Raw genomic sequence first — 27804 nt, 5'->3', positions numbered from 1 at the left:
CAGGATTTGTTCTGAAGTTGCCTTTAGGAGACAGATATGAACTCCTCTCCTGGCCTGGAGCAGGATTTGAGTGCAAGAACCTCTTTCTCCCCTCCTGTGGCGTCTTAAGTTCTGGGATTCAGAAGCATGGCTGACTCTGTGGAGGCAGAGTAGAGCCCTTGAGGTCAGTCGCCACCCCTAGCCCTCTCCTCCTCCTCCAGGAATTTGTATAACCCTCTTCTAAAGCCAACCAGGTTGGTTGAAGCCATCACTTCTTCCAGTGGCAGGGAGTTCCACTGTCTGACTCTGCCCTGCGTGAAGGTCTTTCTCTGATCGGTTCTAATGCATTGCCAGTGACGCATTTGATGCTCTACCAGGCAAATGGGGGGGGCTCTTTGTGGGGCACCTGTTTCCCCTTTTCCAGGCACTTCTGTGAGATTTAACACCTGTCTGAAATGGTGGAATAAATGCTCGAAAGCCCTTTATTTTCACATCTGCACCCTGTGCATAAGAGCTCGGAAAAACGAGCTTCTTGATCATCAATAATCATGTGTTGGTTGCCAGATCAGGCCAGGGAGGAGGCTGGACTCCCGGAAATTGCCTTGCATGCCAGAGTGCGCATGTTTGGGCGCATGTCTGCAGACATTCACACGTGTGTGATCGGCTGCTCGGAAGTGAAGGCATCACAGGATGGCATGCGCTGGACCTGCTGCCTCAGATGGGCAGATTTACACCTAACCCTGTCATTAACTGGGAACAAATGCTGGGCTGTCGTTGCAAAGTGTTCTCCTCCTCACCACGTGGGTCTGCGCATGGAATGTGGCTCTTTCCTCCTTCCTGAGCAACAACCCCCTTCATCCTCCTTGCTTCTGCGGGGAAACTCAGCTACTCCCGCCTCTCTGGCATTTCCAGCCAGTGAGAGAGTCATAGCAATGACTGGCATCTGGGAAGAGGGATCCAGCCAATAGACACAGGGAAAGCCAGAGCAAAACACACATTCCTCAAGCCTTTTCTGCTGGTCTTTCTGCTTCCTGCCTTGCAGAGATTCAGCTCTGGGATCCAGCATTTGAGCGCAGACCCGGGTAGCACTTCATATGCCAAAATAAAATCTTCTAAGTCTGTAAACGTTTAAAATGCACTGTTGATGCCAATGCAGCCTGGCCCATCTTGCAGGTGGCTGAGAGAGGGCAGCTTACGCCAGCCCTGCAAAGTAGGCCACTTTTTCTTTTTCTTTTTTGTTAAAGCGTTTATTAATATTCCAATAAAAACGTCCAATTAGTATATCAAATCATAATCCAATAAAAATTAAAAACTAACATAAAAACAAATCCAATTCTGAATTTAATTCTAATTTTGCTACTTCCCACAGCCTGAACATCAAAGCAACCCCAAGTCTCACAATATTTCCATATTTCATCAGGGCTGGTGCTGTGCTATTCTTATTATATAGATAGTTTTAATTCTATCAATGTTTATTTGTTTTTATTCATCCCCCCCCCAATGTCTTTAGCTGTTCTTATTTTATCTGTGAGCTGCCTTGAGTACCTGTCAGAGAAAAAGGCAGAGGAATACTAATAATAATAATAATAATAATAATAATAATAATCTGGTGACGTGGGTGGGGTGGGATTGTGAGGTCACTTGCAGGAGGAGTGCAATTAATGAAGGGCTGGAGCAGAGGCGGGGGGGGGGAGTGAGGGTTTCAGCAGTGACCAGAAGGGTGATGGGTGATGTCTGGATGGGTGCACAGCAGAAGGACCCCATTGCAGCTGGCAGAAGGGCAGACCTGGAAGAGGAGGCTCTGAGCTGCGCTTCCTGGCTAGATGCCCTTTGGGGAGCCCTCCTCACTCGGCGGCGACGCCGGGATCCGTTCACTATAAGCGGAGCTTGCAGGGCTGTTCTTCCGCAGGCGGGTTTTCTGCATTGCGAGGAGGGAGAGATGGCTTTGGGGGGAGAGATGCAGCCGGGGGGGGGGCAAGGCGGACGGAGCGGCTTGGAAGGGGGAGGGGCGTGCGGGGGCGGAGCTCTTTCCTGTCCCCCCCCCCCGTCCTCGAATGACGCGCGAGCCCAACTGCGCAGCCCCTCCGGATCCACGACTGACGTCCGGACAGGCGGGCGTCACTCTCTCCCCCCCCCCCAAATCCCCCGGACGTTTCTCCAGGCGCCAGCAGCCTGGCACGGGGGGGGCACCCTCGCCTGTGATGGGGGGAGGGTCTTGGGCCCCCCGTCCTCAGATTCCCCCCCCCCATGCTTCCGGGCGCTGAGTCAGTTCTGCTCAGAGGCGACCCGTTGAAATGAAGGGACCCAACTCAGTCCCGTTGCTATTATCAGCCGGGGACCAGCAGTTGAGAGCACCCAATGGGTCTACTCTTGAGTAGGACGTGGATCCCACGCGAAAGACCTTCACCAGAGGCTTTGAAGCGGAGGTGGGGGGGCGCCTGTCATGGGCGCTCTAGTTGGGAGTCCTGCCTGGCAGGGGTTGGGCTGGATGACCCTCGGGGTCCCTCCCCATGCGCCATTCTGGGATTCTGTTGTTGTTGTTTAGTGGTGTCCGCCTCTTCGTGACCCCCTGGACCAGAGCACGCCCGGCCCTCCTGTCTTCCACTGCCTCCCGCAGTTTCGTCAAACTCATGTTTGTACCTTCGAGAACACTGTCCCACCATCTCGTCCTCCGTCGTCCCCTTCTCCTTGGGCCCTCCGTCTTTCCCAGCATCAGGGTCTTTCCCAGGGAGTCTTCTCTTCTCATGAGGTGGCCAAAGTCTGGGAGCCTCAGCTTCAGGATCTGTCCTTCCAGTGAGCACTCAGGGCTGATTTCCTTCAGAATGGAGAGGCTGGATCTTTTTGCAGTCCAGGGGACTCTCAAGAGTCTCCTCCAGCACCAGAATTCAAAAGCATCTATTCTTTGGCAATTCTGTGATTCTATTCTGTGATTCTACAACTCCCAATTTGCCTTTCTCTTGGTCTCCTGGCTGGAGCCCTAAGAGAAACCCCTCTTGCTCCTCTTCCCCCTTTCAAAGCGTCTCCTCAGTCAGGACATGGGGAGGGCCCCTCCCCCAGGATGCCCCCAACGCAAGTGGGAGAGAGAAGGAAACAGGGGTAGCTCAGCTGGTAGAGCAGAAGACCCTTAATCTCAGGGTTAATCCATGGGGAACTGATGCCTTCTTGCTACCTTTTTTTGTCTGGTTTTACTGCTGCAAACTGCTTTGATCATTTGTCCATGACACACAGGCATACAAGTCTTTTTACAAATGAATACACCATCCAGGTGCCGATATTGAAAGGCCTTGATGGGGCTTTGCACAGTTGCAGCAGCAGAGACTGCAGAAGACAGCAGCCGGGGTCTGCAGCTCGTGGGACTCACTGCCACAAGATGCAGCCCCCAGTGACTCCGAAGCCTTTCCAAGGAGGAGAGGGGGCTCTCCTCAGCTGAGTGAGTCAAGAGGGCTCCTTGAGGCAGCTCTGGCTCTGTGGCCCCAGGGGCTTCAGGGGGGCTTTGGGGCACCCTTCTCACTCCCTTCCCCCCAGGAGGGCAGAGCTGGAGGGCCAGCAGGGGCCTCTGAGCAGGGACTCCCCAGCTAAGAAACCTGGCTAGGTGGTGGCCCCGACTTCTGTGTCACACGCAGATGATGGATGCCCTTGATGAGGCAGGCTTTGTTGCAAGAGGGGGGGGGCGGATTGGGGTCCCAGAGATCTCTGCTGACCTGCTGAACTCTGGCCCAGAAACCAGAAGGCAAAGGAAAAGCTCAGATCCTTCCTCCAAGTGGCCTCGGCTGCCCTCCAGTGGCCACCACAGAATTGTACAGGTTGGAAGAGACCGGGGAGATCGGCTGCTCCAGCCCCTGCAATGCAGGAATCTTTTGCCCAGCGTGTGGCTTGAACCCGTGACCATGATATAATAATAAATAATAATAATAAAATTTTATTTATATCCCGCCCTCCCCAGCTAAGGCCGGGCTCAGAGCGGCTAACAACAGTAAAAAAAACACCATTTACATAAAATAACAATCAGTTAATTTAAATACGTTCTAAAATCAATTCATTCTATAATCAATTCAGAATCAAATTCATAGCAACCATTGGGCTAGAGTTCTATGAGGATTGCCAAAGGAAGGGGTCAGGCTGTGCCTTGGCCAAAGGCCTGGTGGAACAGCTCCGTTTTGCAGGCCCTGCGGAAAGATGTCAAGTCCCGCAGGGCCCTGGTCTCTTGGGACAGAGCGTTCCACCAGATCGGGGCCACAGCCGAAAAAGCCCTGGCTCTGGTTGAGGCCAGCCTAACCTCCCTGTGGCCTGGGACCTTCAAGATGTTTTTGTTTGAAGACCATAAGGTCCCCCGTGGGACATACCAGGAGAGGCAGTCCCATAGGTACAAGGGTCCTAGGCCCTATAGGGCTTTAAAGTTTAGAACCAGCATTTTAAACCTGATCCTGTACTCCAGCTGGTAGAGCACCGGGTGAATGTGATCCCGCGGTGAGGACCCCGTAAGGAGTCTCACTGCGGCATTCTGCACCCGCTGGATTTTCTGGGTCGGTCTCAAGGGCAGCCCCACGTAGAGCGAGTTACAATGATTCAGTCTGGAGGTGACCGTCGCTTGGATCACAGTGGCAAGATCAGGGCGAGAGAGGTAAGGAGGTGAGGAGTCTCAGGCTCTGCTGACTGATCTACCCCACTGCAGGCTGGTGCAGACAGCAGGGCCTCTGTGTTGGGGGGCTTTCTACGGGGAGACAGCCAGGAGCAAGATTTGGAGCAGAGCAACAGGGTCAGATTCCTCAGCTTCTGAAGAGATCTTGCAAGGCCCCTGCGGCTGCAAAGCTGCTCTGTGGACTTTGCTGCCATTAGACAGGTTTTATTATCCTTCAATCAATTTTTGATGTACCAAATGGTGTCCCCTACGCTGTCCTGTGCCTGTGCCTCGAATGTGGCTGCATTGCGGGGCTGAACCTAATAGCCTGGTTACGGACATGTTAGCCAAATACCAACCATCGGGATGGTTAAGTGGGATTGAGAATAAAATGAGAGAGAGAAGGAGAGGAATCTCACCAGAGGACCTTGTGCGGCTTGTCCGAAAATTGCATGTTTGAGATAATCCAACGCAGATTGTTAAAACCACAGAGTACAATAACTTGGCAGCCAAGCTGGGAAGAACACCTGGACAAGTCTGGGGACTGTGTGAGGTGAGAAGCCTGGGCCGACTTTTCTCTCCCCTTGGACCAACCCAAATGGACACAGGGCCAAGATGCCGATGAGACTGCTGAGGCTTGCCCTCAGCAGCGCTGCAGGGGAGATTCCAGAAAACAGCACTGGCAGGAAGAATGTGCCTCTCTGGACAGAGACAAATGGAATCAGTCTTGCATGTTCTTTTGCACTGACCCTGGTATCGGACAGTTCGATCTATGTTTATTCATCAGTTGGTTGCTATCAGGGAGTGGAATTTGGACAACTGCAAGGTAGCCTGCCTTATGTTTACTCAGGATGGAGGTAGTAGCCAAGTTTCTGCAACCTGCAGTGAGGATTTGTGAATGCTAGATGGCACTAACTTGAGGGTCAGATGCAGGGTATTTTTATGGGATGTTTTTGTATTTGTATTGAACCCTCCTGGAATCTTGTACAGTGGTACCTCGGGTTACAGATGCTTCAGGTTACAGACTCCCCTAACCCAGAAATAGGACCTCGGGTTAAGAACTTTGCTTCAGGATGAGAATAGAATTCATGCAGCAGCGGTGCGGTGGCAGTGGGAGGTCCCATTAGCTAAAGTGGTAAATGTAAAGGTAAAGGGACCCCTGACCGTTAGGGTCTAGTCGCAGACGACTCTGGGGTTGTGGCGCTCATCTCGCTTTAGTGGCCGAGGGAGCCGGCGTACAGCTTCCGGGTCATGTGGCCAGCATGACCAAGCCGCTTCTGGCGAAACTGGAGCAGCGCACGGAAACGCCGTTTACCTTCCCGCCAGAGCTGTACCTATTTATCTACTTGCACTTTGACGTGCTAGGTTGGCAGGAGCTGGGACCGAGCAATGGGAGAATACCTCAGGTTAAAAATAGTTTCAGGTTAAGAATGGACCTCCAGAACGAATCAGATTTGTGATCCAAGGTACCACTGTACGTATGCCAATAACGGCTTGAGAATCAGAGTCACTCCAGTGGGCTGAGTCTCTGTGAAGGGGCTCCAGGAGTGACCCACTTTTCCCGAACCTGGATGGGTCGCTGGGCCTCTGTGCCCCTTCAGAGGCCGCCTCTCCCGGCCAAAGGCAGGCTGGACTTTCACACGCAAAGCGGCAAAGTCTGAGGGGAGGAACTTGCGCGGCTCTGTGTGGACGTTGGCCGGGGATCCAACAAGCCAGCTCTACGTGGCAGCTTCCGGTGGGTAGGAAATGGCGTGTGCCACCTCCTGCAAACCTCAGATTGGCCACCAATGCCCAGCGTGTGCCAAGGGAGCCTGGCAGGCGGATCTGCGGCTGTCAGTATAAAGGGAGGCTGTGAGCTTCTGCCTGGGGGCTATTTTATTTCCTAAATGTTATACACCAGTTGCTGGGAAAAACAAATCAACCCCAATCTCATAAATAAAATAGGAAAGATTTAGAACTTTCAAAGAGTTAAAATAACAACAGACAAAACCCCCCAGTAAAGCTCACATTAGCTTCCTAAGCAACTGGAAGGTTTATCCAAATACAAATGTTTTTAGCAGGTGCCAGAAAGATTGCAGTAAAGGCACCTGCTTGCTATCAATAGGCAGGGAGTTCCAAAGTGCAGGTGCCAAGATCACGCTAAAAGATTATGTGGTACCTGTAACTGCTATGCTATTACTCGTGTGCAGGGGGTTCTTCTGGTGGAAGCTGAGCCAAAGATGTTGCTCCTCAGTGGAGGCAGAGACAGCTGTCCTTCCCCCTTCACCTCTTGCACCCAGAAGCTTCCATGTGCTGACTCTTGGCAGAAGCCACGCTTGGTGGCAGAGCGCCCTGCTTTCACAGAATTGTATACCTAGAAGGGACCCCCAGGGGTCATCTAGTCCAACCCCTGCAAGGCAGGAATCTCAGCTCAAGCACCCATGACAGATGGCTGTCCGATCTCTGCTTCAAAACCTCCAAGGAAGGAGAGGCCACAGCCTCCCAAAGGAGACTCTTCCACTGCCGGACAGCTCTCTTATTGTCAGAAAGGTCTTCCTGATGTTTAGTCGGAATCTCAATGCTTGTAACTTGAAGCCATGGGTTCGAGTCCTGCCCTCCAGAGCAGGAGGCTCTTTTGTGTGCAGACGGTCCCAGGTGAGTGACAGCCCCTCGCCAGAGGAAAGGCCTCTGGGCTGCTGGATTAACCTTTCCTTGACCTGGGGGGCCTTATCTTTGCGCAGAGCTGGCCGGGCTGCGGGCTGGGCCTCGACGGTCCAGCAGAGGGTGCTGTTGCATTAGGAAAGAAACGGTTCGGGGGTTCGGAAGGTCTGGGGCTGGGTTTGGGGGTGGGGGCTAATGGGTGCCCGTCCCTCCTGGCAGAGGCCCGAGCTCGGGGGCCGGGTTTGGAGCCTCCAGAACTGGCCCCACAGCGAGCCTTTCTGGAGTGGATCTGGCCCGCAGCCTCCCAGGCGGCCGAGCCCGGGTTTGCCTTTCGGCTGGCCCCTCCGCGCCCCAGGGCTGGGTGGCCCGACGGCTCGCCCTCTTCCTCGGCCCCGCCGTGGGAGCCGCGCCGCTGCCGGCCCGCTCCGTCTTGGGCGAGGCCGCCTTCCCAGCTGCGCGCCGTCGGGCCTCCGCTCCGGGCAGGGCGGGATCCGCGCCAGAGTTTGCGAGGCGCTGTCGGGGCCAGGCCCGGGCACGTCGCTGCCTGGCGCGGGCTGCGATGCGCGAGCCAGAGGAGGCTCTGCCAGCGACGGGGCCAGGCCAGCGCGGACGCGGCGGCGGCATGGGGCGCGGGGCCGCCGGGGCCCGGCCGTGAGCCCCGCGGGGATGTGCAGCAGCGGCAGCAGCCGGCCAGGGCGCGCCGTCGAGGATGGCTGCCGAGGGCTGGCGCTGGCGTGAAGCGGGCCGCCCGCCGGGAACCCCCCGCGCGTGCCCGCGCCGCGCCGTCAGCGTGTGCGAGTCGCTGGACCTGCAAGGCGTGCCCGCCGTCCAGGCGGCCCTCAAGGCGGCCGAGCGCCAGCGCCAGCGCCCCAAGAGCCTCTGCTCGGTGGGCAACGGGCTGAGCGTGGGTCCCCTCGGAGCCGCCCGGCCCCCGACGCGAGCGCGCAGCGGCTTCCTGGACTTCCTGCGCCTCCGCTCGCCCCGACGGCCCGACGACGAAGGCGCGCCGCCGCGCCCGGCCAGCGCCGCCTTCCCGCCGCCCGAGGCGCCCCCGACGGAGCCCGGGGGGTTCCTGCGCGGCGGCTCGCTGTGGGGCAGCCGGCGCTGGAACCTGTTCGGCGCCCGCGCCGACGGGGCGCGCAAGGGCCTCAGCTCGCTGCGCAAGAGCTTCAGCTTCCGCCTGCGCCGCGGCCACGAGCTGCACCGCTCGGGCTCCGGCCTGCTGCGCCCCGCGCGCCTCCGCACCCGCAGCGAGGGCGACGCCAGCTCCCTGCACACGTTCCCCAGCAAGCGCGACCTGCTCTACCCCGACGCCGCGCAGCCCCGCGGGGACCGGGCGCGCCCCGACGGCGGCGGCGGAGGAGGCAGCCTCTGGAAGCTGCTGGCGGGCCGCCTCCGGCGCCGAGAGCGCTGCGCGGGCCGCTCCTTCAGCCCCCTCGACCCCCGCGCCAGCCCCGCCAGCGCCCTCTGGAGCCTCCCGGGGGCCGAGCCCGTCCTCGTCTCGGTGGGGAGTCGCCGCAGCAGCGGGAGGGCGCCCGGTAAGGACGGAGAAAAGCCGGGGGGGGGGACACCGCTGAAGTAGCACCAAGGCTGTGATCTTCTTTGGTGGGGGGTCTGGGGAGGTGGACGGTATTATATTTAATTGATTTCTTTGTTGCATATGTATCCCACTCCTTTCTCCATGCAGCTGGGGGTGGTCTGCTTATTCCTCCCCCCTCACACACACACACACACCAGGCCTGCCAGGTAGGCTGGGCACTGAGGGAGTGACTGGCCACTTCATGGCTGAGCTGGTGGATTTGAACCCTTGTCTCTCCCATCTGACCATTGAAGCAGAGGTTGGCTGGTCAGTTTAATAAAGTTAAACTGTGGAACTCCCTGCCACAAGAGACAGGGATGGCTGTAAAAGAATTCATGGCGGAGGCAGCTTTTAATATCTACCGGCTCTGTTCTGCCTCTACAGTCATAGGCAGCAATGCACCTGAATCCCAGTTGCTGGAAACCCCAGGCTTGAGTTCGAATCCTGGTTGCTGGTTTCCATTTGAGACCTCTGGTTGGCCACTGTGGGAACAGGAGGAACTTTCTGGCAGTTAAGAGCTTTTAGACAGCGGTCCTCTTCTCCTGCCTGGGAGGTTTCTAAGCAGAGCTTGGCTGGACAGCTGTCGTGCTTGAGCTGAGATTCCTGCATTGCAGGGGGTTGGACTGGATGACCCTTGGGGTCCCTTCTGATTAAATTCTGTAATTCTATGACCCTAACCACTGCTCCACCACTGGCTCTCGGGCATCGTAGCTCAGCAACAGAACACCCGCTCTGCATGCAGAATGTTCCTGGCTCAGGCTCCACTGGCAGCTGCACACAGGACCTCCGGTGCTGCCAGTCTGGGTTGGCAATGCTGAGTATAGAGTGTTTGAAGGCAGCTCCTTCCTGTGTGTTTTCCTCCTGCCCCCTTGAGTGGTCTATGCCTGAACTCTCGTTTGCAACTTTTTAGCCCTGCGTACAGTATGCTGAAATAATTATTATGATTGCAACTTTGACTGGTTGTCTACCCAGCAGCCCTGCAGAGTAGGCTGCTAGCATTGTTATCTGAGACTGGGCTTGCTGGAGGGCAGCTGGCAGGCGTCCACTCCTTTTTCTGGGGGTGTTTAGACCCAGTGGCCATCTGCAGACCCCACGAGAGCCCTTGGTTGAAGTCCCACTGTGGCCAAGGAGTGTCCCTTGCCTGGGCTGGGGAGAGATTTTGAGGCTGTGCCAGGAGGACTTTTGCCCTTGGTGCCAATGTAGCTCTGGAGGGAGGCTGGACAGCCAAACTCTCTTGCGGGGGGGGGGGGCGCTTAGCTGGAGTCTGTCTAGGAGCTGGCAAGGGAGGGGCATGGAAGTGGTGTGGTTTACAGTGGGAGGGGGCTCCCTTGAAATGTTCTCTTCTCACCCAACCCCACCCTGGCTGCTTTTTAGCAGAGGTTGGAGGGTCGCTTGTCAGGGATGCTTCAGCTGTGATTCCTGCTAGGGTAGATTTGATGGAAATCAAATCGATTTAAATCACTATTTAAATGACCAGTCAGTAAGACTTGATTTAAATATCTCTCTCTCTCTCTCTCTCTTTCTTTTTTTTTACAGAAAGACTCATTCTCACTGGTATAATCTTAATATTTTCAACCAGATGGAGGTTTCATTGTTGGAATAATACATTTTCAGAGTAGTTTTTACAGTTATATAAGAAAAATACTGATTTGGTTATACTATCAGAAATACATAGATAATTATGAAATTATCGTGAGGTTTAATAAGTTAACTGTTTATATTTGGACAACTTTTCTGCTGTACTTTATTGAAAAGAGAAAAATAATCATTTCCTGAATAACAATTTAAATAGTTTATTTAACTAAAACAATAACATTGTAACTTATGTATCCATGTTTGTTAACTGATGTGGTTAAACAATATATATATATATATATATATATATATATATATATATATATATATATGACTGAATGAAAAACGTAAAACAAATCCTTACTTCCTGATGAATAGCCTTTAGACCAGGCATAGGCAATCTTGGCCCTCCAGATGTTTTGGGACTGCAACTCCCATAATCCCTAGCTAACAGAGCCAGTGGTCAGGGATGGTAGGAATTGTAGTCCCAAAACATCTGGGGGCCGAGTTTGCCTATGCCTGCTTTAGACTATAATGTAACTTAAACAGAAAACTATCTTTAGAAAGATTTTTCCTCCAAAAGCATTTTATTTTAAAAATCCGATTTAAATTTTAAAAATCCAAATTTTTTGATTTAAGAAAAATCATCGATTTTTATCCCCCCTGATTCCTGAATTGCAGGGGGTTGAGCTAGATGACCCTTGGGGGTCCCTTTCAACCCTGTGATCCTTTCCCTCTGGCTGCTCACAGACCAGCCCCAGACAAGAAGCCAAGGGCAGGCAGGAATGCAGAGGATGTTTAGGGATGGCCAGGAATGTGGATGTGGGAGTCTCCCCCCACCACCTCGGGGCCCCCAGAATCGTTGCACCAAGAACCTCTGGAAAGAGCCATTCTCCCTCCTCTCTCCAAGGCCAGATGTGCAGAGCACCTGGTGCACAGCTGCCCTAGAGGAGAGAGGTGGGTGCCAGCAGACAAAGGATTCGGGGCGTCTGAGCCGCTGCAGCCCTGCCCCCCACAGCTTGGCCACATAGGCAGCCTCTGCCGCCGCTGCAGGCTTCTGCACGGCTGGGCGGTTAGAGACCCCAGCAGGGGGCCGGGTGGGGGGACAGGACAGGCCCCTCGACCCCCCCAGGCAGCTTCAGGTAGAGGACGCTTCGTTTGGACTGCAGACACTTGTTTTCCGTGGCAAAGACCTGGCTATTAATCCGTGGCTCGGTGGGCAGTGCATCTGCCGGGGCAAGCAGAAGACCTCTGTCCATAGCTGTCAACTTTCCCCTTTTCTTGCAAGGAATCCTATTCGGAATAAGGAAATTTCCCTTAAAAAAAGGGGGAAGTTGACAGCTATGCCTCTGTCTCCACTGCCCCTCCAGGCAGGGGTGGGCGAGAGATTCTCTGCCTGAAATCCTTGAGTGCTGCTGCCAGTCCGTGCCGGCAGTATGGAGTTGGAGGGGCCCCTGCTCTGACGCTGTGCAAGGGAGCTTCCTACTCCCCCCTGGTTTGCTGCGAGTGGATCCTTCAAGACATGAGGCCCTTGGCCGGGGCAGAAGCTAAAGCAGAGGAGCTGCTGGGGGGAAGGGGGAGCAGAGGGGTCTTCTCTGGGGGGGCGATGGGGGGCGCAGAGGGAAGAGAGTCATGAGCAGTGCTAGAAACTCAGGTGCACAATCTGATTCCCAAATGGTACCTTAAACCTGGGTACGGTCGCCACCATGGAATGTCTAGGTGCCTTTTCCCAATGAATTATCATCATCATCATCATTATCATCATTATTATTACAGTTGTTTGTTGGTTTTCAAACAGCTTAGTTCACGAACAACTTGGAACTCGAACGTTGCAAACCTGGAAGTAGGTGTTCCGGTTTGCAAACTTGGCCTCAGAAGCTGAACATCCGGCGCCACTTCTGCAGCTTCCAATTGGCTGCAGGACGCTCCTGGAGCCTGTCGGAAGTCATGCCTTGGTTGTCAAACATTTTTGGAAGTCGGACGAACTTCCAGAATGCATTCTGTTCGAAAACCAAGGTACGACTGTAATTCCGTTTCTATGCCACTTTATATTTTAAAGAACAAATCCCAAAGCTGTTCACAACACAATTAAAACATTGTATAAAACAACCCAGAGTAAAACTAATTCCGGCTTCAAGGAAAATATTTCAGCTCATTTGGCTTTCCCCCATTCGCCAACGCGGCACCCAGAGATCTCCATTTCTGTCACTGGCCATGGGAGAACTTCCTGGCTCTCAATGTTGGGGGGGGCAGAGTTTGATCCTCTGAGGTTTCCCAGGGACCTGGCCAGATCTGCATGCAATAAAGGGCAGACTACTCATGGCGGTGGTCCACACAGGGAGGAGTCAAGAGGCTCTGATCCAGCGTTGCCTCTGACGAAGCACAGGCCCAGTGATTTGGGGTGGGAGGTGAAGTGGGTCAGGGACAGCACTTGGGGTAAGGGCCCCAGAGAGAAGGCCCAAGGCTCTATCTGCCCCCATCCCGGCACCCCAAAGTAGCACCTAGGAGCAGTGTTCGAAATTCGCCAAGTGCCAGGCACATTTTGCAACTGGATTTTGGCCACTTGTGACCAAGTGATGATGCCCAGGTGCCAGGATGGGGCCTGATACGCCCACCATGTGGGGATCGTTGGCCCTGGACTGTTTTCACACACTAAGACCCCGTCCTGTACAATTCTATCTCTTCTATTTTATCTGCAGAAGCAGAATAAATTTCAGGAACCCAAATGTCATACTGAATAATACGACTTTTGAGCTGTCAGGCCCCCAAAGGGCAACTGGGCAACCCATTTTGGTGACTGTCAGCCTGGTTTCAGGGGCTATTTGCCGCCTTGCTTAGATACCTGAGTCTCTAACCCTGGTTTCAGACCCTAGGGTCTCTACCGGGAGATTCTGCTGGGGGTTGAGGGTGGGGTCCTCTGCTTGTTCCCTAGCCCTGAGGTCGAGTGGCCTTCCTGAGATGCCTGGAGGGAGCCTCTGGTGGGAAGATGCTGGGTGGAGGCAGGAGGGGCCAAGTGGGAAGCAGATTTGGCACAGGAAGGGCAGGTAAACGTCAGAGGGACGTGCCTGGGCACCAGCCGGTGGGTGAGGTGAGGTCATCATCGCCAGGGATGGCAAGCCAAGCCAAGGAGCTGGGCAGGAGGCCAAACCAGGAGCTTGTGTGTTTTGGGTGGGGGCAGGGATGTCAGGCAACACCTGAGCTCTGTGGATAGAAGGAAAGGGGCAGGAGGGGGCCGTAGGGCTGGCACAAACCCCTGCCTGAAACCCTGGAGAGCCAAATGCCCCCTCCCACTTGAAGATTTCCAAGGGTCCTGGCAGACCACCCAATGCCTATTATGCTTGTTGCAGCCACTGCGATGCCAAGTGATTTCTAATTGTATTTTTATCCCTCCTTTTGGCGCTGTGGGTTAAACCACAGAGCCTAGGACTTAGAATCATAGAATCATAGAGTCCAACCCCCTACCAGGCAGGAAACACCATCAGAGCACTCCTGACATATGGTTGTCAAGCCTCTGCTTAAAGACCTTCAAGGAAGGAGACTCCACCACACTCCTTGGCAGCAAATTCCACTGTTGAACAGCTCTTACTGTCAGGAAGTTCTTCCTAATGTTTAGGTGGAATATGCCGATCAGAAGGTCAGCGGTTCGAATCCCCACAACAGGGTGAGCTCCCATTGCTCGGTCCCTGCTCCTGCCAACCTAGCAGTTCGAAAGCCAGTCAAAGTGCAAGTAGATAAATAGGTACCGCTCCGGCGGGAAGGTAAACGGCATTTCCGTGCTCTGCTCTGGTTCGCCAGAAGCGGCTTAGTCGTGCTGGCCACATGACCCGGAAGCTGTACACCGGCTCCCTCGGCCAATAAAGCGAGATGAGCGCCGCAACCCCAGAGTCAGCCACAACTGGACCTAATGGTCAGGGGTCCTTTTACCTTCTTTAAAACATATTACATTTTATTGCATTGCCACTGCAATTCCACAGAATTCAGATTTTGCTAGTGTTCCTGGCAGAGACGCCCGGGTCCCCCTGAGCGAAGCCTGTGGGGCTGGGGTCGTCAGTCCTGCGCTGCATAGATGGACCCGCGGCCTGACTCTGCGCCAGGCGGCTCCCTCCGTTCCACTGTCCCTGTCTGGGCTTTCCTGCGTTCCCTTTCCTCTGAGCTCCCTTTTTGCAGGCACCTTAATGGGAACCTGCAAGTCAGGATTGTGCCGCCTGATGCCGGTCGATGGCCGTCCACGAAAGCTGGTTGTGCCATGATGAATTTGTTAGCCTTCAAGGCCGTACTGCTCCAAAATTTTATTTTTCAAATGACGAACTGACTGATTGATTCTCAGTGAAACATCTGGCTAGTTCAGAGGGTTAAGATTTTTGGGTTAAGATTTTTGAAAACTTTAAGAAGGAAAGTCCTTTGATCCAGGGACAGTCTGCAGATATAGCCTATTCAAGCTTATTTTTCTCAATGGTGACCATCCATAATGTAGGCATGTTCTTCACATATGTGAGCAAAGCGGGGGGGGGGGGCGAATGAGGACAAGCAACAATTCGCTATCACGTCGTTCGCTGCTCCTGCTCTGGCTGCACAGAAAAAGCATTTTGGTTACAGAAGTTCATTCTGATTGTGCAGATAAAATATCACAGATAGAATTCTGCAGGACGGGGGGGGGGGTCCTTGGTGTGTGAAAACAGTCCTGATCCAAGGATCCCCAGGCGGCCAAGATGTCAGGCCCCATCCTGGCTCACAGGCATCTTCACTTGGTCGCAAGTGGCCAATAGCCAGGTGCAAAATGCGCCAGGCGGGTTTCGAACCCTGGCTGCTAGTCAGGAGGTCTAGACTCTGCCTCCACAGTCTTGTGTAGCAGCAGAAGACAAAAGGCTGAATTCGGATGCAAAATAAATCTGTGCAGGTGCCCAGTGGGCCTCCCTCCCCCCCCTAGCCTGGGCAAAGTGGTGCAGCTTCTTCCACCTGTGAGGGCAGGTGCATGGCAAGGCGAGGGCCCCTCCCCAGGTGTCTCTTTAGACCAGAATTTTGAATTGCAGGGAGACTCTCTGAAGTGGCCAGAGAGGCTTTGGGGTTGCTGCAGAGATGCTGCAGTCTCACAGTTGTGGCTTCTGCAGGGACGTCTGTGTAGTCCTGACAGTTTTCATTGCTCCGTTTGATGCAGTGGTCTCAAATGATGGGTGGCTGTTTTCAATCACAGATATTTTAAATGCTGTTGCGTAGTGCTTCTCTAATATAGCAGTAGCTGACTTTTGCAGTTTTGATCGTCTCAGGGTCGTTCCTGGAGGAGCAAGCACCGTTTTGAAACACACAGAGCTATAATAAACCTTAATAGTCACCACTTGTGAGAACATGTTTCTCTTCTTTGCATTCTTTGATTGTTATTTTTTACCAGCGGAGGCAAAAATGTCCATTTTGCCATGAAAGCCAATTCCCATATATCTCCTCCGCTCTCTTTCATGCCCCCCCTTGTGGGTTTTCTGTGTAACCTCCAAGCCTTTGTGTGTAATATTCTTGCTGTTACCCGTAGGAAGTTAATTCCTCGAGTTCATCGTAGTCATCTAGAGTGAGGCATGAGCAGTGAAGGAGCCAAGTTGCGGGTCAGGAAAACCACAAGGAATTGTGTTTGTTGGACTGAAGTCAGTGCACCCCTTTCCATCTCAGTCTCAGGGCAGAATTGCAATGCAACAGGCAGCTCTGAGATTCTGCCGGGGGGGGGGGATGTATATTTGGCTACTGTTTGGAGGGCCCTTACGTTTTCATTCATTCATTTAGAACATTATAATCTACTTTTCCTCCCAAGGAGCTGAAGGCACCACACACAGTTCCTCCTCCTCCTCCCGTCCCATTTCATCCTCACAACAGTCCTGTGAGGTAGGAATTACTATTATTATTATTATAAAGGTAAAGGGACCCCTGGCCATTAGGTCCATTCGTGGCTGACTCACTTTATTGGCCGAGGGAGCCGGCGTTTATCCGCAGACAGCTTCCGGGTCATGTGGCCACCATGACTAAGCCGCTTCTGGCGAACCAGAGCAGCGCACAGAAACGCCGGAGCGGTACCTATTTATCTACTTGCACTTTGATGTGCTTTTGAACTGCTAGGATTTCAGGAGCAGGGACAGAACAACGGGAGCTCACCCCGTCGCAGGGATTCGAACCGCCGACCTTCTGATTGGCAAGCCCTAGGCTCTGTGGTTTAACCCACAGCGCCACCCGTGTCCCAATTATACTTATGGATAAAAAATGCAGCACAGAGATAAAACAGAAAAACTAAAAGCATGGGGGGAAAGTTTGTCATCGGAAAGTATTAAGTCCGAATAAAATGTAAACAATATAAAAATCAAATCTATTAAAAATGCAGAGAAACAGAGCAGCAGGCCTGTCTATGAAAGCAGCCAGTTCCTGAAGGCCTGTCGGAATAAAGGAGGGAGCCTAGCTTGAATCACAGAATCATAGAGTTGGAAGGGACCCCAGTGGTCATTTAGTCCCCCCCCTGCAATGCAGGGATGCAGGGCACTGGGGGTCAGGGGGGAGACGGGGACATTGGAGGGTGCAGGTGCCTTCCGCTTCCAATCCTGCCATTCCCAGTTGTGGGATAACTGGCTCAGGTTCATGTTTTGTGGGGAGGCTGTTCTCCCCGATCTGCATATGAATCTTCCAGATATTTGCATTTGAATATTGCATTGTTCCTCTTTTCTGCCTGGGAAAAGGAAGTCAGAATGTGTTGAGGTAACTGAGGCGTCTCCTTGGGGTTGTCTGTGCAGTCCTGTGTGTCTCCAGGAGGAGGGCAGTCTGCTCTGACTCACTTTCCCTAAACCCTCCCCCAAGTTCCTGGCCCTCATGAATCTGAGCAGCTTTGTTTGTTTACTTCTTGCCCACCCTTCACCCCAAGGTCCCAAGGCGGGTTGCAACATTAAAATGCAATATTCAAAACAACTTTCAGTCGCAAAAAACAAGGCATACGCTTCCCGTGGGGTGTCCTCTGCTTTTACCAGAAGCTGAATAGTGAAGGTGCCAGACCCACCGCTGCAGAGAGTGCCACAGTTTAGGGGCCACCACAGAGAAGGCCCTCTTCCCCTTAACCGCCACCCCAAACCAGCCCCCGAGAGGGTCTGCAGGGAAGGAGCCAGCCTTTCAGATATGGGGGGCCTGAGTCATTCAGGGCTTTGGAGGTGTGTGTGTCGGGGGTAGGGGACCCTTTTGCCTGCCTTCTTGGCATCCGCTCCAGATAGGACCCCAGCCTCCCCCACTTTGGGTCTTACGGAATAGCTGTGAGGAGCCAAGAGCAGTTTGGCTTTCGACCACTCTCCCTCGGAGGTTTTAAACCTTCCTTGGAGGTTTTTAAGCAGAGATTGCACGGCCATCTGTCATCATGGATGCTTGGATCGAGATTCCTGCAGTCCAGGGGGTTGGGCTGGATGACCCTTGGGGGTCCCTTCCAACTTGACAGTTCTATGATTCCGTGGCCAGCTTTGAGTCTCTGCATAGAGGCTGCGGAGGAAGAGGTGATGGCAGAAGTTGGGGGGGGGGGGCTCTGTGCAAGAGACTGGCTCAGCCTGTCTGGGCAGGGCTGGGGCGCGGCTGGAGCTGAGCTCAATCCCGTGGGGGGTGGGAGGGCCTCCCCGTTTGCTGAACTCTGTGCTTTGACCCGGGCAGGCGTGTTGGGTGGGGCCCCACCCAGTCTGCAGCCCTCGCCCCTGCCCCCATCCTGAGATGCCTCCTCCACGGGGCAGGTTCAAGAGATGGAGATGAACTGCTTGTCTGTGTGGCTCCCAAGGCTTCCTGAAAGGGGGGGCTCTCCCTCTTGGACAGACCCCATTCCTCCCCCTGCCTTCTGCCTGTGGTGCCTCCTCCTTCCCTGCCTCTGGGGGGGGGGCATGACACTGAGAGGCATCTGCCTCTGCAGAGACCTGGAGCAGCCAGACCCGCCTAACCAGTTTGGGTGCTGTTCTGGCAAGCCCAGAGCCAGGGGCTGATCCTCCTCCTCCTCCTCCTCCTGCCTGCTGCTGCCTTGGGCTGCTCTGGGATCTCCAGTTGAGGCAGGCAGCGCTTGCCTCCCTCAGCCTTAAGGGCACGACCAGAACCTTGCTGGATCAGGCCCAAGAGGACCCTTCTAGTCCAGCACCCTGTTCTCACAGTGTGGCCAAATATCCCCCGCAAACTTGGGACTCTAGATAGACTGCCTGTGGACCTGGAGGTTCCATTAAAAGCATAAGAAGAGCCTGTCTGCTGGATCAGGCCAGTGGCCCGTCTGGTCAGCATCCTGGTCTCTCAGCGGCCAACCAGGTGCCTCTTATGGGCATCTCTTAGTTGGTGGCCACCCTGTGGGAGGAAGTTCCATAGTTTCCCAAAATTCATCTTTTTTATTGTCTTCTTCATAAAAGCCCATGAAATATTAGGCCTTTTCAGCGTTTATAAACATTAAAGCAGCTTGTTTCTCATTCCTGACCTCTATGTTTCTTGTATTATCCTACATCTGGTGTCCTGGTAGGAAACCAGACTGATCATGATGAATTATTTTTACCAAAACTGCTTTCATTCAGTTGGCAAGTATATTGGCAAATAGTTTATAGTCATTATTTAATAAGGAAATTAAAAGCCTATAACTTTTAAGTGAAAGTAAGTCTGCATCTTAAAGGTAAAGGGTAAAGGGACCCCTGACCATTAGGTCCAGTCGTGGCCGACTCTGGGGTTGCGGCGCTCATCTCGCTTTACTGGCCGAAGCGTGCAGCTTCCGGGTCATGTGGCCAGCATGACTGAGCCGCTTCTGGCGAACCAGAGCAGTGCACGGAAACACTGTTCTTACTTTGGGATCAAAGTAATATAGGCCTCTTTCCAAGGTACTTTCTCTGGTACTTTACCCATATTTGAAATCTTGTTCATTGATACTTCTTTTAATGGCTGTACCAGTAAATCCTGCAACTTTTTATAATACTTTGCTGACAAACCGTGAGGCCCTGGCGTTTTATCTATTTTAGTTTGCTTAATTGCATCTTGCACCTCCAGCACTATTATTGGCGCATTTAATAAAACTATTTTTGGGGAGTTCCATAGTTTAACTCAGTGCTGTAGGGCTTTGGAGGTTCCCACTGTTGGGACAGAGGAGAGGAAACTTCTCTCCATCCTTCTCTGTTCTATGCTTATCATTATTCACCTCCGCCGTGTCTCCTCATAGAGGAGCTCTTTGTCTCCTTAATATTTTGGCTCCCCTTTTCCAGCTCCACCGTGTCCTTTAGGAGGTGAGCCTGGCTGTGACCCCCAAAACTGAACGAGGGCTAGCTGCTCCCCCACCCTCCAGGGGCATGCAGGAAGACGCTTGGGCCAATTTGCCCTTTGCCAAGCACTTGACAGTGGGGGGGGGGGCAAACGGGGTGCTTTTAGTGGTTGGGCAGGGGTGCATTTGGTTCTTGCCAAGAATTGCTTCCCCTCCGTTTTCCATCAGCACCTCCACTGGCGCCTCTGCAGATCTCTGGGATGGGGCAGGGCATGAGCTGAGCCAATGCCTCTTTTGCCCTCTGGGAGTGGCACTGCCATGGCCTCTGGGCAAAGAGCTTGCTGGCAGCCATGGGAGGAAAGGAGCAGCCGAGGGCAGTGAGAAGGTCCATCGTATTAGAGCACTACCTTGCATGCAGAAGCTCCCAGGTCCAGTCCCAGTTTCTGAAACCCTGGAGAGCTGCAGCTGCGAGTCAGTGCAGGCAATACTGGGTAGGTAGTGGATGGTTCTCTAGACTGGATGGGGTTACACTTCCTCTGAAGGAGCAGGCTCATAGCTTGGGAGTCCTCCTGGATCTTTTGCTGTCGCTTGAGGCTCAGGTGGCCTCGGTGGCCCCGAGTGCCTTCCATCATCTTTGGCTGGCGGCCCAGCTACGCCCCTATCTGGACAGGGATAGCCTAACTACTGTTGTCTATGCTCTGGTATCCTCAAGGTTAGATCACTGCAATGAGTTCTACATAGGGCTGCCTCTGAAGACTGTTCAGAAACTTCAGCTGGTGCAGAATTCAGCGGCCAGGTTGCTCAGCGGAGCAAGACGGTTTGAGAGGCTTACACCAATCCTGGTCCGACTGCACTGGCTACCAATTAGTCTCCGGACCCAATTCAAAGTGCTGGTTTTGACCTATAGAGCCTTAAATGGCTCAGGATTGCAATACCTCAAGGACCGCCTCTTTCCATATGAACCTACCCGCACCCTGAGATCATCTTCTGAGGCCCTTCTTCGTGTGCCTCCTCCTTGAGAGGTCACAGGGTGGCAACATAAGAACAGGGCCTTTTCTGCAGTGGCTCCCCGTCTCTGGGAGGTTTCAGATGAGCTGCTGGCCCAAGAAGAAGAATCAGGTGGTGTTTTATTGCCTCTTTGGGCTCTTTCATGAAAGGGGAAAGGGGCATAACTTGCAGAAATCTACAGGGTGTGCAACCCAGCACTGACCAGCCTGAGAGATGTGATGCTCTGACAAGCCCCCCCCTTCCCCTCTGGTTTTCTGGGGTGTCTTTGGCTTTGAGGGGCTCCCTTCACCCTCTGCTTCTCTCTCTCTCTCTCTGCAGATTCCTTTGTCAACAGCCAGGAGTGGACCTTGAGCCGGTCTGTGCCGGAGCTGAAAGTGGTGAGTTTTCCGTGGCTGTACCTGAGAACCTCGGGAGAGTCCAAGGGCCCCCGCCTAGCCCAGAACCCTAATACTACTACTACTACTACTACCACTACTACTAATAATAATAATAATTTGCCGCTTCCAACAGAATATTAAAATACAATAACCTATTAAACATTAAAAGCTTCCCTAAACAGGGCTGCCTTCTAAAAGTCAGGTGTCTTCTAAAATATTGCAGAATCTACTTTTGTTGTCTATAAGTCCCCATGTTACAGCAATTTAAAAGTGTAGGAATGTCCTCAAGAGCCAAATTCCAATTGTCCTCACCTGTGATTGGGAGAAAAGGCATAAGATCCTAAACCAATCCATAACTTCCTGAGGAAATCCTACCCCGCCCCCAAAGTAACAGAAATAAACTGTCAATGTAGTTTGACAAAAGCCTTTTTAGCATCAAGAGAAATAACTGCAGCCCCATCAGCTCTTTCATTGTTTGAAGCACCCCCTTTTCCTACTAACCTCAAATTATCTGCTCCCCATCTTTGGCAAATAATATTAATGTTCTACTATAGCCATCCCAGTCTGGTTAGCTATGACTCCTGTTATTATCTTGCTGACTACAATAATTAAGGTGATTGGCCTATAATTTGGACTCTTCTCCCGGTGGCTGATTGCCCCATGGGAGCTCTCTGGGAATCCCGATAGACTGCCTCTGGACCTGGAGGTTCCACGAGAAGAGTCCCGCTGGGTCAGGCCCAAGGGAGCCCACCGAGCCCAGCCTCCTCTTCCAACAGCGGCCACAGTATGAACGCCCATCCTCCCCACTTCGGAGGTCCTTTGGGGTCTGGGTCTGGTCCTAGATATGTGCCCTCACCCTTCACTCCCCAGGGTATGACAGCTGGGGGCTCAGGAATACACGCCTGCCCATGTTGTTTTTTTTATCCTTGCCATGGATGACACCCCATATACCGTATTTTTCGCTTTACAAGACGCACCAGACCACAAGATGCATGTAGTTTTTGGAGGAGGAAAACAAGAAAAAACATATTCTGAATCCCAGAAGCCAGAACAGCAAGAGGGAGCGAAAGCAGCAATCCCTCTTGCTGTTCTGGCTTCTGGGATAGCTGCACAGCCTGCATTCGCTCCATAAGACGCACACACATTTCCCCTTACTTTTTAGAAAGGAAAAAGTGTTTCTTATAGAGCAAAAAATATGGTAAATCTCTGGTGGTCCAAGGAAGGAAGGAGATGTGGGTCTCTGCTTCCACTGGAGGCTGGAAGAATCGTAGAATTGCAGAGTTGGAAGGTCTCCAGCAGTCATCTAGTCTAACCCCCTGCCACGCCTGGTCCCGAGAAGCACCTGGATGGCAGAAACTGGGGGGTTATCAGTGTAGGACGTGTGGTTTTTGACTCCCTTCAGAGCCAAATGGCAGAGAACGGAGGGTTGGGGTGGGGGTTGTCCAGCAGTCTGGGTTGACCACTGAGCTCCGCTGCCTTGCCAGCTGGGTCTTTCGTTAGAGCAGCCACCAGCAACTGAGGTCTCCAGTGGCCCCCCACTTGGGGGCTGAGCCCCAGAAGAGACGTGTCTGAGCCTGCAGGTGGGGAAGCTTGAGCAGGATCTGTCTTCCCTGGTGCTCCAAAGACCCCCGGAAGCTGGTCTGTCCCCACAAAAAAAGATCCAAAGAGCCAGCAGAATGAGGGGTGAGCCCCAGCCACCCCAAATAAGGAGAGCCTGCTGGGCCGGGCCAGTGGCCCATCTGGGGCAGCGTCTGCTCTCACAGAGGCCGGGCAGTGGGAAGACAGAGAGCAGGATTCGAACACAAGAGCCCTCTCCCCTCCCCACTGGCAGAAACTCAGCTATACAATCTAATTGCCAAATGGTGCCTTAAACCTGGGTTAGGGTCGCCACAACGGAATGTCTAGGTGCCATTTTCTCCCAATGAAGTCTAGAATAAGAATAAGAATAAATTCATTTTCTCTATATATATATATTTATTAAATTTTCTGCTTTACAATTTTAAATACTCATTTAAACACCCTTAAAATATCAACGACCTCCCTTCTCTTTCTATGGTTCTTTTTACATATCATAAATCCCTGCATATTTTACCAAAACTATACCTTTCAGCATTCCATTATTGCATCCATCAAAACTTATTTACACTGTTGAATTTATCTTAACGCTGCCAGCGTATTCGGCTGTCTGCAATTGTTTTCCATATACATTGGTGCCTCGCAAGACGAAATTAATTCGTTCCACGAATTTTTTCGTCTAGCGAATTTTTCGTCTTGTGAAGCACAAAATCCCATAGGAATGCATTGAAAATCAATTAATGCGTTCCTATGGTCAAAAAAAGTCCAAACAAAGCCAAATTTGGTACAACAAGAGTTTATTAAGTGCTCTTTAAAGTCACACATACTGTAAAGAGCATTTCAAAATTCAAACCCAGAATTTTTTTAAAAAAACAGCAGAGTGGCCCAATGGTCACAGAAAATCATAAAAATGCAGGGGAAAAAACACAAGCTTCCAGATTCTTGCAAACCCCTCCCCAACTGTTCCCCCAGCCACCCAGCACACAGAAATTCAAATCCAGAATTTTTTTTAAAAAAACCAGCAAAGTGGCCCAATGGTCACAGAAAATCATAAAAATGCAGAAAAACACGCACAAGCTTCCAGATTCTTGCAAACCCCTCCCCAACACCAAGTCCTTGAATTCCAAACACCCCAACCCAAAATCCAACCCCCCAAAAAAGGTTTTAAAAGCTTAACTTACCAAATGGCTGCAAAAGAAGTTTTGGAAAAGCTTCAAAAATCACCAAAGTCTTTAAAAACCTCAAAAAAAGCTACTATGTACACTGCGTTCTATGAGTTGCTCCTCAAAGTCAAGTCGCAACTGTATTAGTGGTGTTCAGAAAAAGGAAACAAACTTGCAAGACATTTTCGTCTTGCGAAGCAAGCCCATAGGGAAATTCGTCTTGCGAAGCAGCTCAAACAACGGAAAACCCTTTCGTCTAGCGAGTTTTCCGTCTTGTGAGGCATTCGTCTTGCGGGGCACCACTGTATCCAATAAACGTTTTCCAATCTCCTCTAAACGTATGTTCTTCTTGTTCTCTTATTCTGTATGTAAAGCCTGCAAGCTGAGCATATTCTGTCAGCTTAAGTTGCCATTCTTCTGTAGTTGGGACCTCGTTCGTTTTCTATTCCGTGGAAGATGGACAATAATTTCATTTCTATACCAATAGCAGCCATGGATTTATCTAATCCTTTTTTTTAAGCCATCCAGGTTGGTGGCCTTCGCTGCCTCCTTTGGGAAAGAGCTTACCTGTGCCTTTAAAACCACCTGGGAGCCAAGAGAGTCAGGGCAGGAGTTCCCAAATTAACCGGTTTAACCCTTTGTTAGTCTTTGGCACTTATTGTCTGCAAAGGCAAAGAGCACCACCTTCTGGGCAAAGGCTGCAGTGCTGATGGGAGTCAACCTGCATTTTATTCCTATCAGCAAAGAAGGACAGTTTGGGGTGGAAAAGGGCGCTCTGGGTTGCGAGCAGTTCTTTCCGGCAGGTGCCAGGTGAGGTGTCAAGAAGTGCCTGGCACTGCCCCCTTAGTGTGCCCCATCTTTCTCCCTTCCAGCCTTCAGAATCGTAGACTTGGAAGTGACAAATGCCGGAATCTCAACTAAAGCATCCATGTCTTCTTTCTTTCTTTCTTTCTTTCTTTCTTTCTTTCTTTCTTTCTTTCTTTCTTTCTTTCTTTCTTATTTTTAATTACTTTTTCCATTGCACCATAAAATTAAAAATAGAAAGGAAAAGGACAATAGAAACAAAGATTGAGAAAAGAAAAAGAGAGAACAGTAAGATAAAGAGTAAAAAAACTAGCAAGAGAAGAACTTCTTTTCCCTCTGCTTGGAAGAGCCCACCTTTTAATATTTATTTGGTTTTTCAGATTAAAATTTTACAATCCTATATTGAAATAAATCTTAACAAGATTCCAAGGAACCTCCTGGACTTCCATCCTCCCCTTTGTGGGTCCTATTATTAATCATTCCCTCCTGCATCTTTTATAATAATCCAAATCTTTTACGTCTCCATTATCTCCAAAGTTCACCACTAAACTACAAGTGACATTCCAATCCTTTGAGCCCACCACTTTCCAAGGCTGTTCGTTCCTTGCTGGATAAGCTCCACAGAAACGCAGGCAGGGGCCACAGTTCCTGGCGCACTCTTCCGTCTTGCGCATGCTGGGACCGCAGAGAGGGAGAGCAAGGTCTGGTGCCATCTTGCCCATATTGCCAAGCAAGGGCCGGTGCCCATGGTGGGCATCCAGCATGGGCCAGAGGCCCCTGCCCAGCAGGGCTTGAGCTTTTTGTAGCCAGTGCTGACATTGCCAGGTTCAGCTTTTTCAGGAACTCGTAGCACAATTTTCTGCGTTCCGTTTGTTCCTGCCCTTCTCATTGGAGCCCCAATACCTTGCAACATGCAATATAAACAGCAATATGAAATAAATCCAGACCGTCTGTAATTTTGTCTGTCCTTGACTGTTTATTTAAAAATAATCAGTCAAGGCCTTTTTTGTTTTTTCCATAAATTTTTGATCTTCTAATAAATCATCATTTAGTCTCCATCTAAAGGAGATTTGGCTTTCCTTTTGTAGTTCCATAATCAAGGAATTATGATCTGAAAAGGTTCTGGGATTGATTTCAATTTTTGTGACTTTTGTCTCCAATTCTTTGGAAATCCATAGGGAATCTATTCTCGAGCTACTGTCATGTATGTGACTGTAGTAAATGAACTCTTTATGAAACAAATTTTTTCTTCTCCATATTCTCCATATCAAATTTAAATTTTGAGCTGTATCAAAGAAAGCCTCTGGTAACTTACCTTCTTTCGTCTCTTTTTTTTGGCTGATCTGTCTTTATCCAGAGAAGGAACTCCATTTAAGTCTCCCATTAAGATCATCTTTTGATCTGCAAATTCGAGTAGTTCTGTTTTTTTCTAATTTTTTGAAAGAGATTGCTTTTTTGTCATTGGGTGCATAAATGCCAACCAGAATCACTTTCTCTCCCTGAATTTTTATTTGTATTATTAAGATTCTAAGATTTCTCATCCTTCTGAATCAATTTGGGTTCAAGTGCAGGATTGATATAGAAAACTATTCCTCTCTATTTTGTAACTGTTCATTTATCTGTGTTTATATCCCCTCCAAGGAGCTCCTGGTTGTCCTTCTCCCCTTTCTATCCTCACAGCAACCCTGTGAGGTAGGTTAGGCTGAGAATAAGTGACTGGCCCCCAAGTTCACGCAGTGAGCTCCCCACCCGAGTGAGGATTCGAACCCTGGTCTCTCCCAGGCCTCCTTCTGGTACTCTAATCACTACACCACACTGCCTCTCAGACGAATGATTCCTCAGAGGCAACTGTCCGACTTCCTTGAGCTTGACTGGAATCCAAAGGGATCTCTCTCCCCCCCCCCCCCCCGTTTCTGTGCTGGAAAAGACCACTTGGTGCATTTAAGGGAAGAGCGTGGCTCCCTCCATCACCCCTCCAGGCCCCGATCCAGCCTCCACCTCCCAAGCAGACGGGGCGCGGTGCTCAGCCTTGCCTTCTGTATTTCAGGGGATCGTGGGGAATCTGTCCAGTGGGAAGTCAGCCTTGGTTCATCGCTATCTGACGGGGACCTACGTGCAGGAGGAATCGCCAGAAGGTAAGGGGGCAGGCCCTCTCTGGCCCTCTTGTGGGTCACAGCCGCGCCTGGCACTCCCTGCTGTACGAAATTTATGCACTGCATAATTGCAAAATGCCCTCACTGCATGACTGTAGAAAAAACAACAACCCTCAAAGCAGTTTACAAAAAGGGAATGTTTCCTTCAAACTGCTTTGAGGGCTGTTGTTTTTTCTACAGTCGTGCAGTGTGTGCATTTTGCAATTATACAGTGCATAAATTTCGTACAGCAGGGAGTCCCAGGCATGGCTTTCGAAAAGTTCAAATAACAATAAACAGATTAAAACTCACATCTCTTTTCTACATACCCAGGTGGACTTGTCTGAACAATAATGTTTTTAGCAGGCGCCAGAAAGGGGAAGGTGCCAATAGGCAGGGAGTTTCAAAGTTCAGTCGCTGCCACTCAGGCAGACTTGAGTTCTTACCTGTCTTATAGGACCCTTGCAGCAGCATCAGGGCCATCAATCAAAGTGGTTTAGGGGGCGCGGGGGGGGGCCCAAGTCCATGTCCGGTAGGGACAGATGTGGGGTTGTGCCTTTCACTCTCTGCCCTGTTCCTGTGCCCAGGGCAGAGAGCAGGATCCATCCCTTCCTGTGGTCTCCTCCTGTGGGAGAGGGCTCCCTCCATCTCTCAGACCCTCCTGGTCCTGGGGGTCAAGCGGACATGACTCCCCAGAGGAGCCCCTCTCCTTAATTCAATGGGCCACAGGATCCGGAAGTCCTCTTTGCTGTGCTTCTCCAACCTGCTGGGAGAGACTTTCCTCTGGTTTAATCCTGGCATCCACTTGGCTTCCCACCAGGCACCCATCCGAAATAACCTTGGGACTGGGGACTGCAAGGGAGCTGCTGAGGACAGAGACCCCCCCAGGCCTCCCCACTGCCTGTTTGCCACCTTTAGAGTAGGGGTGGCTGCGAGTGAGCTTGGAGCATCCTTGGCCCATAGCTGTCAACTTTTCCCTTTTCTTGCAAGGAATCCTATTCGGAATAAGGGAATTTCCCTTAAAAAAAGGAAAACGTTGACAGCTATGCCTTGGCCAAGCGCAGCCTCCGTGCTGCTGGTGTGAAGGAACCGGTTTCCTTCGTGTCGCTCTGAGGCGGCCCCGATTCTGCTGCAAGGCCCAAGTTC

General features: G+C 51.7%; 1 protein-coding gene across 3 annotated transcripts in view; it reads left to right on the top strand.

Moving 5' to 3' along the window:
* The window catches only part of AGAP3 (ArfGAP with GTPase domain, ankyrin repeat and PH domain 3), a 99092-nt gene that overhangs the window by 23778 nt on the left and 47510 nt on the right, over positions 1-27804 (top strand). For 2 of the 3 annotated variants that reach the window (XM_081931533.1, XM_081931534.1), the window contains exons 2-3: positions 20926-20984; positions 26574-26661. In XM_081931533.1, the coding sequence (XP_081787659.1) occupies positions 20926-20984; positions 26574-26661 (147 nt within the window). Of the gene's footprint in view, positions 1-7931; positions 8776-20925; positions 20985-26573; positions 26662-27804 lie in introns of those variants that run through there. The other variant, XM_081931532.1, reaches the window with a different exon arrangement.

The sequence above is a fragment of the Podarcis melisellensis genome (assembly GCF_964234715.1).
Source record: "Podarcis melisellensis genome assembly, chromosome: 12".
Lineage (NCBI taxonomy): Eukaryota > Metazoa > Chordata > Lepidosauria > Squamata > Lacertidae > Podarcis > Podarcis melisellensis.
Note: the sequence above shows the minus strand (reverse complement) of the source record. Positions and strands in the feature narration are given on the sequence as shown.